At 32.5% G+C, this 19,083-nt stretch overlaps 1 protein-coding gene and 1 long non-coding RNA gene across 4 annotated transcripts in view; one reads left to right on the top strand and one right to left on the bottom strand.

Annotated features, from left to right (window-relative positions):
- Nucleotides 1–19,083, top strand: part of LOC126920776 (lachesin-like) — a 163,696-nt gene that overhangs the window by 134,517 nt on the left and 10,096 nt on the right. Inside the window, exons 5-8 of one of the 3 annotated variants that reach the window (XM_050731524.1) lie at nt 3,224–3,346; nt 5,125–5,262; nt 8,364–8,510; nt 18,702–18,811. In XM_050731524.1, coding sequence (XP_050587481.1) covers nt 3,224–3,346; nt 5,125–5,262; nt 8,364–8,510; nt 18,702–18,796 — 503 coding nt within the window. In that variant the 3' untranslated portion in view covers nt 18,797–18,811. Of the gene's footprint in view, nt 1–3,223; nt 3,347–5,124; nt 5,263–8,363; nt 8,511–18,701; nt 18,812–19,083 lie in introns of those variants that run through there. The other 2 variants (XM_050731523.1, XM_050731522.1) reach the window with 2 other exon arrangements.
- LOC126920778 (uncharacterized) lies at nt 5,127–7,214 on the bottom strand. The gene is made up of 2 exons (XR_007712093.1): nt 5,957–7,214; nt 5,127–5,285 (listed from the first exon to the last, which is right to left on the bottom strand). It is a non-coding gene; the product is annotated as an uncharacterized LOC126920778 (long non-coding RNA).

The following is a 19,083-nucleotide window of genomic DNA, read 5'->3' as shown; positions in this document are numbered from 1 at the left end:
TTTTTATTCGATAAAATTCGAAGACCTTTAATACAATTATGCGTATCGTATAATACCCAGTATCGTTGTTTGAAGTAATTTCGTTCGAGGAAATTAATTTCCTCATATCAGACTATAGTTATTCAATAAATACTACTGCGAAAATGTAGTCACGTTCACAGTAGTGAAACGTAATAAAATTTACGTAATTAATTATATTGGCGATGAAACGAGACTGCGTTAGAATAAAATTCAACTTGTTGTGTTTGCTCTACATTCACGATCTCCATCGTTGAAAATTCAAAAATTGTTTACTGACTGTCTCGGACCTCGCCAGTTTCGATAGCACAGCACGCAAAGCGCTTTTTATGAGATTAAATTTCAATTTTCAAATTGGCCATCAATTTCGCAGATCAGCAAGCGGCTCTAAATCAAAAGATTCAAACAACAAAGAGGCCAGCGAGCAGGTTTCATGAATTCTACTTTGAAGTGGCGGTTCCGTTTAAAGTTTTTTATACAAAGATTAAATTCGAACGAGTACATGATCCTATTTGAGATGATATCGTAAATTTTTATCAAATTTCCTAATTTTGTAAAATGGAAAAATGCAAAGCTGCAAGTTGTACGCGTTGGAGAAGTTCCTTCGTAAAAAACTTCTAGATTATTTCTCTTAAGGTGTTGACTGAGTTTTAGAAGAATTTTGATTCTAAATGTATGAAATTTCCTTCAAATCGTTAAACTTTCGCAATGAAACTCTGAAACTACTACCTGCCTTTATTTAGTGGCTTAATAGTTATTTTAGCTTGCAGATTTCCCTACACTTTAAATGTTTTTAAGGAAACTTTGAAGTTATTGTAGTCGCGCGTTTATACCTCTTTTGTTAAAGAAGGGGTTGTTGTGGTGAGAATCTTGTTTTGTAAAAGTAGCTGTTAGAGTAAAAATTGGACGAGAAAAATGTTAATCAAATAACTGGATACTCCAATCACGAAACTCGTAAATTTAATTCAGAATGATTTATCATAATCATATTCAACAGAATTGCAATATCTCAAACCCAAAATCGATATTTCAGATGATTTGTCTCTTTCGTATTTCTATAATACCGACATACTGAAGATTCTCTCGTTTCAGATTCTCAAACTACGTATGTCATTGAAGTTCATAAAGTCAGGAAATTAGCATCTCCTTTCGCGGTTTCTACCATTACAGTCGCTACTTTAATAAATTGTCGGTACGGAGAATTTCACGGGCCACAGAGGAGGTTTCGTTAAACGCGGTTACATCACTTACGTGCCCCTTCAAGCGATCTAATTAAATCTCTTAAGTAGGTTTTCCGTTTTTGCCTTGCAACGTTCACCCACTCGTATCCGGTGCATCGCACTCCGACTTCTCGTGGTTCGAATATTTTCCAGCAGATTACAGCCGTTCCACGGGTATAATCATATTTAACGTTTACCAGCCTTAGCAGCAACCCGGCGGCAACGTTATTACTCGTAAACATAGGCATTGATTACGTAAACAGCTGGCAAACTTTATAACAATTCACCTGCTACGTGTACTCGCCATAACGAAAATATGCACTTACGCTGTCCTTTGAAAGTACCGAATCGACTTAATTTTGATATCATGTACATTCAATTTCAAAATTACGAATGACCAGCATTTTTTTATTATTCACTAATTATTATTGTTTTTATTATTATTTCATTTCGAAAAATATAAATAACGAATGTTAAGATTTTATTATTATTATAGCACGATGAAGCTGATTTTATTTAAAGGTTAATATACGATAATTGCAAATTGATATTTGTAAAAGATCTGGTGTTTGAAAAGATTTTTGTCTGGATTATATAGATTTTAAACCGTTCTTTCAAATTGATGGAGGAAATATCTTGATTAATTCAAGTACTTATATCATATTTAATACCAAAGAATCGTTCATTTCATTTTATATTTTATATCATATTTTTGATGTATCTGTAATTTATAATTTACTTTTAATTTTGTAAGGCACTTTAAATTTTGCTTTTTGTACTTTTAATTCTAACAGAATTTATTAAATATCATTACTGTGAATATGACTCAAACATTAGCTTTTAAAACAAAAATAGTCTAATAATAAATTTCATAAACATTATTTCTCGAAGGAAGAAAATCAGTAACATCCTGATATTCGTTATTTTATAAACATACTTGATAGGAATCTGTTTTCTCCGGCATAATAGTTTCCCAGTTCAGGAACGGAAATCCACCGGATGCTTCTTAAAAAGTCTCTATCTATGCAAAGGTTCAAGAATGTATTTTAAGATTTCATTCCTTCACTTACGATTTTTATAAATAGTGAAATGAGAAATTAAAAAGGAAATTCTCTTCTTTCTAAATTAGTTAAGAATAATCAAAATATTAAAAATGTTATGATATAACTATAAATTTATGTGTCGGAAGATATTTAAGATATTTTGTACAAAATACATTGGTTCTTTTATGAAAGACAAATTTTTATAGCCATTGACTGCATTTAGAGAATTACAGACATAAGGGAGGACTGATAATGATTACTTGGGGTGTGAAAGAAGAGTTTATGGCTATCCAAGGTTTTGGGTGAACGTGACCGAATGTGTATACATGTTATTCTATCTTAATAGAAGCTTAAGTAAAAGAGGATATATATTGACGGAGGAAAATCTATTAGCATAAAATATTGAATTTATCCTACAACTAACTATCAAACTGGTTTAGTCACCAAAAATATAAAATACAGTATATTCAGGGTATTAATATCAGCATTAATGTCAGATTATTAATATCAAATTAATTTCAACCATCAAAAGTTATAAAATACGATTCGATTTCTTATAATATTTATAACGAAGCAGCTTCAGCCAGCTCCAACATTCCAGATATCAGAGTTATGATCCTCGACTTCAATTGCCGGAATAAATCTCCATCATTCCACTTTCTATTCACCGAAAACCCTTCCATTTACTCGAAAAATCAACTAAACCAGAAAAGGTTGCATAACAGATATTCAAGTGAATAACCTATGCGAAATCGACTGCTTAATGCACTGGGATTTTACGCGGTAGCACTATTTGACAGCTTTTATTTGAGATTCGCAGAGCTGGACGAGCGCGATAGCGATTTTTCGGAAGTATCTCGGTTTTAAACGTTCCCGCAGCCGCTTATGGCGGGGCCAGCAAATGAAACACGCACTTCTATACATTTGTATGTTTTGTTACAGTAGGCGAGGGCTCGGTGTTGAAGCTAACGCGCGTCACGCGTGCCCATATGGGACCGTATCTGTGCATAGCGTCGAATGGTGTACCTCCAGCAGTCAGCAAGCGGATTGTGCTCAATGTTTACTGTAGGTTTTTTTACTAAAAATACATTTTAAGAAACTATATAATATGTACACAGGCTCACGATAGTATGTTAACATTTGCCATACAAAATCTGTGTGTATATGTATTTCACATGTATCATTAAAAATATTTTGAAGTGTAATTAACGCTGTAATAAGACACGGCTGTCATAATTATATTAGTCAAATTTGAAACTATTTTGGCAGTGTGCATTTATAATCATGGGGTTAAAACTTAATCAATTGCTTAATAAAGACGTAATTATAAAATATAAAATATTTTGAGATAGTCTCCTGAAAAAAAGTTTGCAAGAAATTACAAAGAGTTACTTCAACTTTATTCGAGAATTCAATGGAACTTAAATGATCTCTCGTGCGAGGATAATGTTATTTGATTATTCGAATTTCTGATTTCATCTGATTTCTTAAAAAATGTATTTTTCTTATTGTTCATTGTTCCACCCTATCAAGACAATGATATTCAATTATCTATGCGAGAAATACATTTAATACGTTTTATATAACACTAAATAAAATTATCAATATTCATAATGAATTTTTATCCTACTTAGATTAATAACACAAAAAAGATTCTCAGAACCAAATTCAGAATATCAATTCAGAACTACACAAATAAATTCCAACTAAATATATCAAGTTTTGAAAATTCATACAGACAAAGAAACAATCCTATTTGTATGGGATTAATAACGAAAAAGAATTGAACCGTTTGTATATATAAAAAATCCTTCGACTCGTAAAGCAACTAATGGCATTCCAGCTTGGCACAAAGACAAACAACTGGAAGCACTAACAGTGCATTATGCACACGTGTTGGAAAATGCAATTTAAGGTCTCGCTATATGGCCGTGGATCTGTCGGGAGAACGGTACCATAATGACGCCACTTGGGAGACCGTGAATGGCAGATGCAGGGGACCATTGTTTCCGGCGCTGAAGTAACGCCTTAAATATTGTCTGCCGGCGGCAAACCTCTGCTGTCACGAACCGACCTGTCGACTATCTTAACGGATTGATTAAAATGAGGGCCCTTAAAATGCACGCTTTGAACTGAAAAAAATCATTGAAATTCCAAATTTATTCATTTATTTTTTCTCCTGTTGCTTTTATTAACACCATGACGATCGGTTAGTTTAGAACGTTACTTTCACGTAGAACGAAGAGTTAAGATTTGTATTATATTTTTAACAAAATTCAATAACTTTGAATATTTGAAAAATGCAATGATTTGATAAATTGAATGCGATGTGGAATTCCATTGAGATCTATGAAATATGGATATATTTTCCTTAGTGATTGAATAATAGGAGATTGCAATTCTATTCTCTGTAGAATTTATTAATTGATATAGAGATAAATTTGCCTTGATATCAGTAAAATCTCTATAGAAGGAAAATATGACATTTCAAAAAATAAATACAGTTAAACTTTCAGTCCTATGAAGAATTACTTTCAGAACAATGATTTGTATTAGAGAAAAAGTACGGTATGAGTAACAAGGAAAAATTGAATGAAAGGAAAAGATGGTAAAATGTCTTTTAATATCAATTGAAATGAAGTCTACAGTTCTTGAAAATACAGTGCTAATATCTCAACACAATATCTCGTTGCTTAAATATATTCCTATACTATTCCTAAATTTCTAAACTATTATTACATTTTCGACCCTAATGTAATCGACCTAATGTAATGTAACTGAACAAAATATTTAATATACGAGAAAAATTTTATACGTATTATTATCAGAAATTGTCTTTGCAGTTCAGCCAATGGTGTGGATTGAAAACCAGTTAGTGGGCGCTTATGAGGGCCAAACTCTCGTCCTGGAATGTCACAGTGAGGCTTATCCAACAGCGATCACTTATTGGACTAGGCCATCCAACGAAACGATCACAAATGGTACGAAAACATTGAATTCTTTCCTATAAAAGGACATCCATTTCGTTTCCTCAATTTTTATTTTATTATGAGTCAATTAAATGAGTCACATATTAAAGGTAAACCTTCGTATTTTTAAAGTTTCAAGTCTGTCCATAGAATATACGTTAACTTGTTATATTCCATGACTAGTTTATGTTGAACATCTTTGTCTTACTTGATAATTATTGAAAATCGTACGAAATTCGCGTATTTACGAATACTAAACAGTGGTCAAAATTCTAAGATAATATTTGAAGTCTAAAAGCGTTTGCATTATAAATTATGTAATACTAGTAAAAAATTTATCATTGCGGGTTTCATGCCGAATATAACCAAGAGTTTAAAAGAAAATCAATATTCATTAGAATTCTTCGACCAAAACTTTTACCAAAGAAAATCCTACTATTTTATATAATTCGATATACGATGACCACAAAAAGTATTATTACATATCTTTATTTTCCAATGAAGCATTTCTTCATCAGCTCCTATATTTTTCATTTTCGTAGTATCAAATGTTTGTAGTCATATAAAAGTATTACTAAATGATACGGAATTTAATATACTTGGATCTAATTGATTAGTACGTAAATGCTATAATAAACACTATGATATGACAATAATTTTTGTAGTCATTATAGGTGCTATTCGAAAAAGTAATTTGTGTACATACATAATGACCCACTCTCAGCTCGAAGACGTAGTTTCCGTGCCTTTTATCTCGGTACTGCATCATTCTTGTTGGAAGACGCGACGGAAAGTTTACGTACAAGTAATGCTAATGCGGTTATACCTAATTGTTTCAGTCTAACGTCGTTGTCTCGCTAAACGTAGCCCCGACTCTTCGTGATAATTGGCGAAGGGCGAGCGTAAAGGAGTACCCGCGTGAAACGATAAGGCGCCTGCGTGTCGTTTCATCCCTCTCTCTTCTAAGGATGATTGTAACGCGACAAAATTAATAACGTATCTCGTCGCCCGCCCACCTTCTTAATTTATATCTTAATTCCCTTCTTTTGTGCACGAGTTACGAGTATTTTTAATTTTACTTAACAGCGCGAAAGAATTTATTTCTGGATTAATTAATACGTCGATTGGGTTTTGAGCGTGAGAAAAACATTGGCTCGTGGCGTGACAGGAACTCGTTAAATCCACGGTTTGAATGAAACGAAACAAACGCAAGAAATCGAGATATAGCAAAAAAAGGTGACGCGTACGTGCTGAAATCGTATTATTCGATGGCCGGAACCATTACGGAAAACATCCTGCGGAAACGTTACTTTTTTGATACTAGATTTACCGAAAAATTCTGTCGACCTTTGCTTGTATATCTGCGATTTTATTCGGAAGTTTTTTGCGAATTACAAATAGACCTCATTCTTACAACAAAAACTATTAAAAATTGGACGCATATTGCAGGAAGTTTGATCAATAAATCGTTTTATAGCAAAGGGTACTCTAACATCGAAGTAATGTGATCTTCCATTGTGACTGATCTTTGGTATTTTCTTTTGAACATTTCCGGTTTCGTTCGAAAACCATTCGCGTACGACGCCAACGTAGCGTCATCAGCGATCAACTTGTTAAACGTTACAAATAACAAAATTTATAATTTCCTTTTCGTATCCTCTCTTCGATAAGCTGGTAGTTTGTTTAAATATTTATGAAATTCTTAGACGGAAAAAATGTTCGATGTTCTAAATCTGTGAGGTGTAGAAGCACTGGAAGAATATTTTAATGGTGATATAACAATTAATATTTTAAGAATGGGGAGTTGTTCTAGAGTTACACAATCGCCATATCGGTAGAAAACAGTTGTGAGTAATACAGGACATTATATTGCAGACTTAATGATTGAAAATTTAGTTTCAAACAATTGATTTCTTTTCTTGGAAAAAATACCAATGTGAAGTAAATTATTTTTCTCATGTGAGCAGTAAACTTAAAGTGTAATATCCCTTATATTCTATCTTCCAATAAAAACTATGTAGCAACTTACAATTCAAATTAGTTTCTACATAAGAATACCAAGCATATGTACATTTCATTCATCATGTACAACTCTGATTAAATTCAACCTTTAGCACTAAAACACGAGACCTGCCACCAAGGAAAAATATCATTTACCCAAAAGCTTAACCTAAATTCCTTTAATTTATTCCAACCACGCTGCACACTTCCACAAAAGCATAATAAAACTTCATTTGCGTTACCTGCACACGTCCCGTCTACTTAGGAAAAATATTAGACGACGAGAGAAACAGACACCCGATATATGCAAATATATAAAGCGAAATACGCGGCTATAGAAAAATTATTACACGTTAGAACGCCAGACAAACGACGTATACTGATAAGCCCAGAGCTAATGTCCCACATTTTTCCATTGTTAGACGTTTTAGTGTCGAACGAACAACAATGAACATACAATGTGGATGTCATCCGCCTAGAGAAAATGACGATCGCGTAAACAATGTCGTGTATCCAGCTCACGTCGTTTCAAAATGTTTAAAACGATATAAATAGTTAATTTGTCAAACAAAATTTCCTGTTATTCCAAGTAAATGTCACACCTCCTTCATCGTCGTCGTTTCGTAGCAATTAAACGAATTAGCTTTTTAACTGGCGACGAGAGCAATTATACGACCACGAGATTAATGGCGTAACTCGCGGGCGATGAGCCTTATCAAGCACTTTTTCATTGCATTCTTCGGCGACACGTGAACAACCGACCACAGATTGAACGAGATTTTCAATTACGAAGAGCGATTGTTCGCGAAAATACGTTTTTCTTGGAACCCGCGTTATTAGACTATCGCCAGTGGTTTCCAACTGGTCTTGGACACTGGTACAGTTTGAGAAATCTGATGGTTTTGTGTATGCTTTCGTCTCAAAGATTTTATGAGAAAGACGATGCGATATAAAATCTAGTGGAGTAACATTGGACCATAATGCTTTTGTTACTCATCCAATGTTAATTATCGTTTTAATTTTCGTTTCTTATCTGATTTGATGTTTTGATTTATTTTTAAGAAATTATTAAAACGATTCCATGCAAAGATTCTCTACGTTTTTGCTTCCAGACAATTATAAAGTTGAAACAATTCCAAAGGGGTACGAGATAACCATGAGGCTCACTATAAAATCCATACAGCCCCAAGACTTTGGGTCGTACAGATGCGTGGCAAAAAATTCATTGGGAGAAATGGATGGAAAAATCAAACTTTACAGTGAGTAAATTGAATTTTATTATTTATAGTCCAGAATACACTGTATCAGAGAAAAGCATATTATTTGTTATGAATACTTGATATCTCTTCTATCAATTACTGTGTGGAAATATACTGTGAGCTCGAAATGATAGGTACCAGGTATCGTCAAAAATCACATATTTTATGAAAAGCTTATCGAACATTCTGTTTAATGTAGAACTAAATAAAATCGTATGCTGGTATCCATTAAAAACATTACAAGCTTGCAATAATTAATAACGTGCTAACCAAGCAGCAAACTAAAGAGCGCTACAGTCGCTAAAAAATTCGTCTCTTTTATAATAAAATGGAATCACATGGTAGCTCCGATCATAAATATTACACAGGCTTCTAAAAGCGAATAATAAAATACACGGAAAATTGTGCGTTTCATAAAATCCTTCTTCCGCCCAGAGTTCTCTGGTAATTTCTACAACATGTATAACGCAATCCACGTTATTCATTGAAGCTTAAAACCAATAGAAAACAAAAATCTTTTAAACGAATGCATTAAACAAGTTCCTTATCGTGATTTTATAAATACGTGTTACCGTAGAAGAATCAATTATACACAGAGTTAAAATTAGTTATACTATTGTAAAATAATTTACAATAGGAATATAATGCACAACCGCTTATTGTACGGATGCAGATTTAAAACTCAAAGGCCAAAGTAAATCGCTTAAAAGACACACAACATAGAATTCTAGCGATACAATAAATAATCTAGTAATGGGTGATATAAAACTTATAATTAAAAGTCGGAACAGAAAAGTTATCTAAAAGTTAGGATCAATTAATACAACTTCTGAACATATAATGTTTTCGATTATCATGTTATTATTTTTAATAAAAAAAAAAGTTCATAGAACAAGAGGTTTCATACATCGTCAAGTCAAACGAATTTGTTCAACAGTCGTAATTGCGTGGTAATTTCATAACTGTGCAACTTTTCTGCTTATCAGTTCTCGAAATCCTTTCGTTATCGTAACTTCCGTTAATTACATAGCTCTGTAACTACTCGATAATATCGAATCGAGGGTGCGAGAGTTGATGAGGAAAATCAAGGGAAAAGGACAGAGGGAGAAAGAGAGACTAATCCCACTTGAATTTTGTCGATGAACTTCGAGTAGCAAGGACTTTACGGGCCACTCTATCGCAGTCAATTAATTCATCTTAATAAACGTAGTTCCACTTTGATCACTGTTTCAGGTCAAAGATGGACTTTAACAAGAAGTGTGCAAAAATTTCCGACTAGATAGACCCCTCACTTTATATTTCGAGAGCGGTATTTGAAAGAATTTTAAATAATATTATATAACTGTATGATAGTATCTATTTATTTGTACCGTGTTCTTTTACTTGGTATGCTCTCACATCTCATATACTGGTTAAAATTCTCTTAGATATCGCTTTTAGAATATAAAGTAAAAAATCTATTTGTCTACTAACTTTTGCACACCACCAATTACTATAATTTCCTTAGTATTACTGAAACTTATTAAAATTAATCCTATTATAAGTAGGATATATATTATATATATTATAATCTATGTTATTATATTGTTGCGTTTATATATATATGTCGCTAAAAGAAAAATTTATCTCCAAGGAATTAAAAGCGATACATTTGTTTCAAGTGGTGTGTAATCGACATTTTGATGCGTCAGTCGGCTTAAAATTGTTTAAATAACGTATGCGTATCAGCCATCTGGTTCAATGCTGCCGCAAAATAACAGAAGTATAATATGATTGAACGACCGGGAGCCGTCGTTAGAATTCGCGATATTCAATTAGCGCGTGTAATATGGAATTACTGTGTCCAGTGCCGCTTAAAAATTTTCATAAATCGGGGCTATCGCGCACGCTAATTTTATCGGAATCCCAAGGAGGGGTTCGTAGATCGAATTTTATTACTACGATTAAATGTAACGATCGTATAACTTGTGCTTTGGTTAAGCTTAAGTGGTTCTACCGAAAAGTTAGGGGATTAGTTTTACGAATTAATCGAGGTGGAGAATCAATTAATAAATTATTTACTGGTTACTTTATAAAACTTTGTTCATCCTAACTTTATTATTCAAACAAAGATTTTAATAGAAGGATGGTAATTATTTTGACAGATATGGAAAGTTTAGAAGAAATTTTTATAAATTTGCCTTTCAACATAAAAACTAAATCTAATGACAAGTGATTCTTCAAAAGTAACCAGTAAATGCAAGTTATTACTCATGAAACCAGATATAGCTGTGGTTTATTAAGCTAAAACGAAGTATAAGTATGAATGCCATTAACTGGTAGCTAGCGATCAGAAGAAATATAAAACAAGAGTTCCGTGTTGCTCACCATTTAGCTCTTCTCTCTTCCTTTTTCTTTCACTATGTTATTAACGATTTTCGTTTCACTACGCGAAGAAACTTCTTCGTTACGTGTTGGTTGAAACGCGAAAAATTTATTACGCTAAATACGTAACGTGTTACAAATAATGGCTGAACTTTCTTCCAGCTTCGCTTTAGTTTTGTAACTTGTTAATTATCACGATGCTTCCTTACACCCGGTTCGGAAAGTAATTTAGCCGGTGAAATTCGGATTAATTATACAAGCATACGCGTCCACAGTCAGGCGAGCTGTGTAAACCTTATTTACTTCGAGAAAGCATCTAAACCGTGTGTAATCTCACTTGGGCAAATTTGATGATACTGTACTAATTAGAAACACCTCAAGTTCAAAGAAACAGAGAATCCTAATCAGTTTATTCTCGCTATTGAACCTCTCAAAATGATAAATCGTGAGTATTAATAATTTAAAATGTTAATTTTTCTCCACTCTCTTGTACCTTATCTTACACTGCTTCTATGTAGTATCATCTTCTTACATTCTCAATGCCAATTTTAATAGAATGATATAGCTATGACTTGGCTGTGGATTTTTAGGCAAGTTAGTCTTATTAGTCTTATGGATGCAATCAAAGAGATAGGATTTAAGTAGAGGTTCTACATTTACTTATTAAGAATTATAACCATTACTTTGCTTTGGACATTTCATATATCACATATCTTAGATGATCTTAGATCACATATCTTTGTTTTGCATTTTTGTATCTTTAATTTTCGCATAAATGCATAAAATTGCGCAGTCCAGTTATGACATATGAGAGGCGATAAAAGAAATATCCAGATTACTGCTACAACACTTTACGTATGAAGTATTAATCTACATCGTAATGGTCGCTTTCAAGGAACTCTTATCCAACAGCTTATACATCATTGCTAACAACTTCCTCATTTCAGTGGCTCCGATATTTTCTTTTATTTTGTTAATTGCCGAAGAACAATGTTGACCTGTTATTTAATGAATCTTTAAGTTAAACCTCTCTTTTACAACATCAAATTACACTTACACAATATGGTGTATTACACAGTTATCAGGACCAAAAAATATAATATACGTAGTCAAGTTTAGTCTTTGTTTTAATTTCAAATCTCATTCCGATTTATGGCATTAAACTTATGACAGTATGAATTTTATATCAGGCACACGCTGTTATGAAAATAGATAGTTGCATTTAAAAACAATTAGGAGTATAGCTATACTTCGCTTCTTATTTAATTCAATTCATTGATTCATAAATTCAAGAAAGAACACATTCGCTTTTATGCATTGCTTTACTTTCTTAGATTCTTAATCGCAATTTCAACACAGTGACCCAGAGCTCACGAGATATGTCGTGTGCAGTAAATTAAACGCTGAGGTTGATTCACGAGATTATGTCCGTGTCATACTATACGAATGTTATACTTGAAACTAGATGTCACAAGGGAGTTTCCGTTTTGATTATGGCCAAAAACAAACGAACGTCATTTGAACCAACCGAGGTTTAATTATCCGCGAAGAAATTTTTAATATTGAAACTGAACGCAATAATAAAATCGCAAATGTTATCTATCGAAAAATAGAAACAAGAAAATGTATATTTGCGATAGAACTCGCTACTTGGTCAAATAAATCTCACCAATTTCTATAAATTGACAGAAACCTATTCCGCAAATCTTTGTTCTGTTTTTAAATGAAAATAAACTGCTCCAAGTAGAAATTGATTTGATACGAAACTTGTATCGAGTTTGTAAATAAGGTAATAGAATAAATAATTAAAGAAGAAATTTTGCAAATCTTACGATCTTTCGCGTTAAGTTAAACAGACAAGGACAGAAAAATTTTATATGTCATGTGTTAACATATACGTACCAGCTCCAGATTCGTTTATTTTACTCCAATTATTTCTCTGTAGTTATTTCCATTCGTAATAAGAATTAACCCCTTTTACGAACCTTTACGATCCTTTACAAGAAGATTGCATCATACACCTTTTTTAAACTACTGCAAACGTTTGCATTCGGCTCAAAGAACTCGAGAAGTTAGAGGCCAAAGAGAAACATCGTCTTGCAGGTACTTTCTCGTTAGCTAATGATGTTAGTACCGTAATTCAGTAAGAAAAAAGGAAAGACTAAACCGGCGCCAGAGAATTTCAGACAGCTTTAAATTATGACGGGTCGTATAGCACGTCATGTCGCATCATATCATGTCAAAATTTCCTACATAAACGTCACGTGCCTGTACTAGGCATGTTCACGCGGCCTAAACCACTCGAATGATTCCAGTTATTGATTTCAAGGGAAATCACGTTCCATTATAATCTTTTTTTCTTACATGTAAAGATTATTGAGACTCGTATAAAGACTTATGTAAAAGGAAATAAGTCAGGAATATGTTCAGTACTTTTGAAACAGTTAAAACATTGTCTATAGCTGTTATACTATTTGCTATTGAAAAGTGTAGAATACTAATCAGACATAATAACTTAATCAGAAATTTCTACTGAAATTGAAATTAATAAAGACTAATTAATTCGAAATATATCGATTTTTGTTCCGCCAAAAATAAATATGATACAATTTACCTTCAGGAAAGATGGAACGCAAATACAAATACAAAAAAAAGGCAATATAATTATAAGTAATAATTCACAAATATAAAATACAAAAAAGTTAGTATTTCCAAAAACTTGAATAACCTTAGTGATCAAATTAACTGGTCTTTCTTAGTAAATATGTTAATAATTTATGTCATAATTATAGCCAAAATATAGTAAACGCAAGTCTACACAGCACTTTATTCTTCTCATAAACAAGCGAATAAACCAAACATTACACAAAACTGCATGACGCTTGAAATGTTTCTATCCAGTGCAGGAAACTCCATGGAGAGATTTATTTCTCCAAAGATTTCGTAGCATAGCCCTTCATTTTCTACCTAATTAATGCCACCCTTTACAGAATTTCATTGAAAAAAAAGAACATCGTACGTGCATTTCCAGTTCCTTGAACAAAATTTCAACTGTGGAACGTGATTTCCGAATGGTATGCATACGATTAAACGGCTAGGCATCTATTCATGGTTCGTTCTCGGTTCTGGCTGATAATTAATCGGTCGCCCGATTAGAGTATCGGCCGGCGAGAAAGCCAAGGGAAAGAGAGGAGAACGAGCACGTGGAATGAAACGGAGAAAGAGAAATGGGGACGGAGTTAACGAAAACCACCATTCCATGACGATGAATCGAAAGAGAAGGAGAGAGAGAAAGAGCAACGACTCGGTTCTGGCACGTTCTTAATTATCGATAATTGTAAATAAAACGGGCGACACAACGTGCAACCATCGCCAGGATTTCCTCGAGTAATTGGCCCTACCATGTGAATTCAATAATTCACGCTCTATTGAAACGCACCTCGAGCTCCTTCCCTTCCTTCGATTCTTTTCTTAAACCCCGTGTCGTTCGTGCTTAATAACGTTAAGGCAATAATTAGCAGGGGAGAACGGATCAGGCTAGGTTATATGCTTCATTAAAGTCGATTAATTTCGATGGAAACCTCGTTCGAGCGAGAGAAGAACGAATTACCAGACAATGGTAAGAAGGGTGATGGAAAAATGGTAGAAGTAAGAGGAAATTAAAGGGATGAATGTGTTTTCAAGATGGATTCGAGCTGTGATTGGTTTTGCTCTGACAGCAATTAACCCTTGATGAAAGTTGAATGGATTATGACTCGCGCAGATCTTTTACGTTTATTAGTTTCCAAAATATATTTACGTATGTGAGCGAGTATATTTTCTGTCACGCAATCTCCAAATTTTTATATTGCAATCTTGCTTTTGCTTCGATGAAAAGAAAGTTTTTAATACTTGGGGGAAAATTTTAGCAGAAAATTCAACCATGATATCACATATATCAACAATGTTTCTTTCATATTTTCCTTGAATTTAAAGAATTGTATAAATATGAAAGAACAGGATTGCGTTGAAAATGATCCAAATGACGCAGTACTGTCAGGTTAAATTACAAAGTAGAAAATATATGTCATCTGTTGTATGTATCGAAGAAGAAGGAATACAATAGAGTATCAAGTTTGATTTGATATGAAACTACAATGGTTAAATGGTTGTTATTAACATTTGTTATGTGTCCTCGAAGAATATTCAAATGATATTGTTTAAGATTATAAGGACCTTTTTGGAATGAAATAGAAATAGATTCGGGAGGGATGATTAATAGCGTAATTATTGGATTAGGTAGGTAGACATATACATATATGGGCATAAAGCATTCTGCGTGTGTCAGATATGTTGGGAATGTTAGATTAGAATTAGATAGATTGTACAGATCTGGGTTTAATCTGACTTGTCAGATAAGATATTGGCAGGGTGAGCCTAGATTAAACCATGAATTATAAGTTAAGTTTGAGTTTAATTCGTGTTTCAACGAGATATATTTAGTTATGGCAGTATGCCTTAGCATATTACGGATTTTAGTGGCAACTTTTGATGAAATATCACTATAATTGTCGAGTTTTCCAAAATTATTATGTAGATAATCCATTGAACTGAAGTGCATAAAATATCACAAATATATATATAGGGAATATATAGACAAATCACTCAAAAGTCACATTATTCTATAAATTAAGATGTAAAAGAGAAGTGATGATGTTACAAACATTATTTTAGAAAATCTACTTTCAAATTCATGATTTTTCATGTTACTACCCCGCGACAAATGAACTTATGGAAGTATGTGATTTGTTTTTTGAAAGATTCAATACTTATCATGTACTCGGGTAAAAACAGAAATTAATTGCAGCTGATTTGTTTAGCTTCAAGACATTTGCAATTTTTATAAAAATTTATCGTGATTTGGTCATGGTAATTCTGAACGAAAAGTTTATTAATGTTATCATCAAAATTCACGACATTTAATGTAAATTCTTAACAGCTAATATTACACAATTTTGATTTTATTAAATAACTGTGTTGCTTTGTATGTCTAACCAGTAGTAGTTAAAAATTGTACAAACATCGATCTGAAATAAGAAAAAATCATGTTTCGGTTTTCTGTTAGTCTTTTGAATACCTGACTCCTTAGTCAAACCACTAGTTCTACTTTGTTAATTGGAACTAGGGTATAGAAGTACTACAGTCAAACAATTTTAGAATCGAATTGCATTGAAGTTCCAACGTTATCATTAGACTACACTATAATATAACCTCGTAGGCTTGTTTTACGTCTACCACGTGTACGTACGATAACAATGTTAGCAAATGTCAATATCGAATTAATTTCCAAATAATAAACTTGTAACGAAAATAAACCTACAAATTAATTGATTCTTCAAGTCATCAATTAATCATCAATTATTAACTCATATTTTTAAAATACCAATAACCCGTAAGGAAAGAAATTGCAATTTATAAAGTTCAAAAAAATATTTCCATAAAGATACATGTTTCTTTAGCTAATTGAATTTTGAAAATTGAAAATTTAAAAATTCAAAGTTTACGATCATAACGAACTTCAAAAAATTACCCTGATAGAGTTTGAGGTTTTCGCGGACTTATTGCTGAAATTACATAATTTTTTAATTATATTTAATATCATCTGAAACAGAAACATTTTTATATTGAAGACCTTTTACTGTTGTTTCAATAAAATATCGTTAATATCTTTGCTCGTTTACGTTATATATAATTTTACATTACATATTGTAAAATATTACGATAAATATTACATTTTGACCCTTTCCGTTTTCTCACGCTAGAATTCACGTTTATTGCATTGGCTACAAAATAAAGAATAATATTACAGTGTATGTTATATGGCCCTTATGTGCATTCAAGCAAATTCGGATGCACAATATGGTTTATAATTACAGACAAACGTGACTGCACAATTGCCGTCGAAACAAATGCAATTACAGCGTTGAAATTAAATTCAACAACGCAAACCTATATAAACAAAGAGCAAGTTTGATTATCGAACACCGTACGATTTAATATTTACTTAGACGAATCTCCGATTGCAGCAGACGCCACGTATGCACATTAAGATTTAACTTGGAATTCGAATCACTATGAAACGTACAACGAGCTAATTACAAATCGATTCAGCGTTCGGAACGCCATTAATTTATGTAGAAATGTTTTTTTCGTATAATTTTCATTCGTTAGATTTCGCTACTTCTCTGTTATCGTTTCCTTTTTATCCTTGTATGTCACAAAAGAGAGCGAAGTACATGAAAGCAAGATATATTTTATGCTTGTGTTTCCTTGGCAATCTTACGAAGTGGTGAAAATAATTTCCTCAGACTCTGCGAAGTACGTCATAAATTACTTGTCTAAGAATCATAAGTTCCTTCAAGATTCGTGCACCAAAACGGAGGATCTCGACAAAATGCAAAATCTAATTGACAATCTACTACGCAAACATTTCTGAAGAAAATTTTATTTGTTGACTACCTCCGGTTTCGGTGCAAGATGGAGTTGTAGGATAGTTCTGTTCGTGAATAAAAATAGAAATAAATATATTGCCATGATATTCAACCGTACATTTCAATACAGTACTGCAAACTCAACGATACATGATAATTTACATATAATTTACATGTAATCTACATACCATTTACATACAAAACATATTGGAAAAGCTAATATAATTTTACAATTTAACTGATTTGTACTAATGACCTGAAAACTTTTTCTAGAGGTATACTGAATCTCCTATTAACTTTGCTAAAAATTCGGAATCAATGCTACAGGTACATATAGATTGTAATTGCGTTTAATTCGATAAATTTTTGATTAAAGAATATTCTAAAAAAGAATTCCAAGAGCCTTCTTAACTTCTATGAAACATTGATGATTCTAAATTTTGGTATCGTAAATTTACTAAATTGCATAATTTTAATCAATGAAAATGATTTTATCGAATGTGTTTAGATGTTCGTAGAGTTGAAAGAGTTAAGAAATATTAACAGAATTTGTTGCAAATACGAGTAACTGAATTTTTAATAATAGTGATATGAGGAATAATCAGATATTTGAGATTATAATGTAAAAAATGAGTGTAAATTTCTACATTCAAAGTTTTAGGTAGACATTGTTAGGAAGATATCCAACAACTCACCTGGTTTCTATTCTATCGATTAAGGTATGTGTAGCGTAGACCGACTTTCTTGCAATTTCTTAGAAATTTTGATGGTGCGTTATTTAATATATTAACTATACACAATTTAATTGTTAGAAAGTCTAGCCTTACCAAAATAGAAATATTCATTTTCAAAGTTTTAAAACGTAATCCTCATAGTAAGCCGCTGCAAAAATAACTTTTTGATTAATTACAGAAAAGCCGTTCTCACAAAGTTGTTAAGAAACTGATGTGTAAAGTAAAACGACTAAAAACCCCTTTAAAAAAGAAAAGATTTAGCTTCGACCTCAACATTTTTAAATAAAGTAATATGAGATATGTAATACGTAATATCAGTAATTTCGATGTTCATATTGCCGTGCACATTATAATATGAGGTTGCTGTTCTATCCATTTCTGAATTGTTCGTCGGAGTTCGCAACTACAAACTACAGACAATCAAGTAATTTCTTCCTAGTGAAAGAATTTCAGACATGCGCGATGATATGGATTTCGAGTCTCAGCTGTTTTACTCATGAGGGATATTGTCTTGTTACAAATGCCTTTAGATAAGATGGACAGCTGCTCGAAAATTTCCCAATATCTGTTATATTCTATCGATTATGATAAAATAGGTGGTAAACCGACCCAACAACCTCAAGGTGTTGCAGGACTCCAGAGCAAAGGGCTTATCGCACTATCGACGAAATTCCTAGGACGTGGCGAAGCACAACAATCCAGCTATATTATGGAGTAAAGCTCTATTTATCTGGACTGATCGAGAAACATACAGTTCGTGTCTTCGATTCGATAGAAAAGTAAAATATCTTTAAAATCTTTAAAAGTAAAAATTGTAAATTTAAAGATATTGCAAAAATTAACTTTAAAAATGAAATATTTACTATAATGGAAGTGTTATATGGCATTTATAAAAATTGCAGTATTTAACAAGAATGGTGTTACACAATAACGCTTAAATTCTTTTTTAGAAATTTCGAAACTTGGATTAATAGCTTGTGAATTGTAACAGAGAAAAGAATATCC

Source organism: Bombus affinis, chromosome 9, assembly GCF_024516045.1.
Source record: "Bombus affinis isolate iyBomAffi1 chromosome 9, iyBomAffi1.2, whole genome shotgun sequence".
NCBI lineage: Eukaryota > Metazoa > Arthropoda > Insecta > Hymenoptera > Apidae > Bombus > Bombus affinis.
Note: the sequence above shows the minus strand (reverse complement) of the source record. Positions and strands in the feature narration are given on the sequence as shown.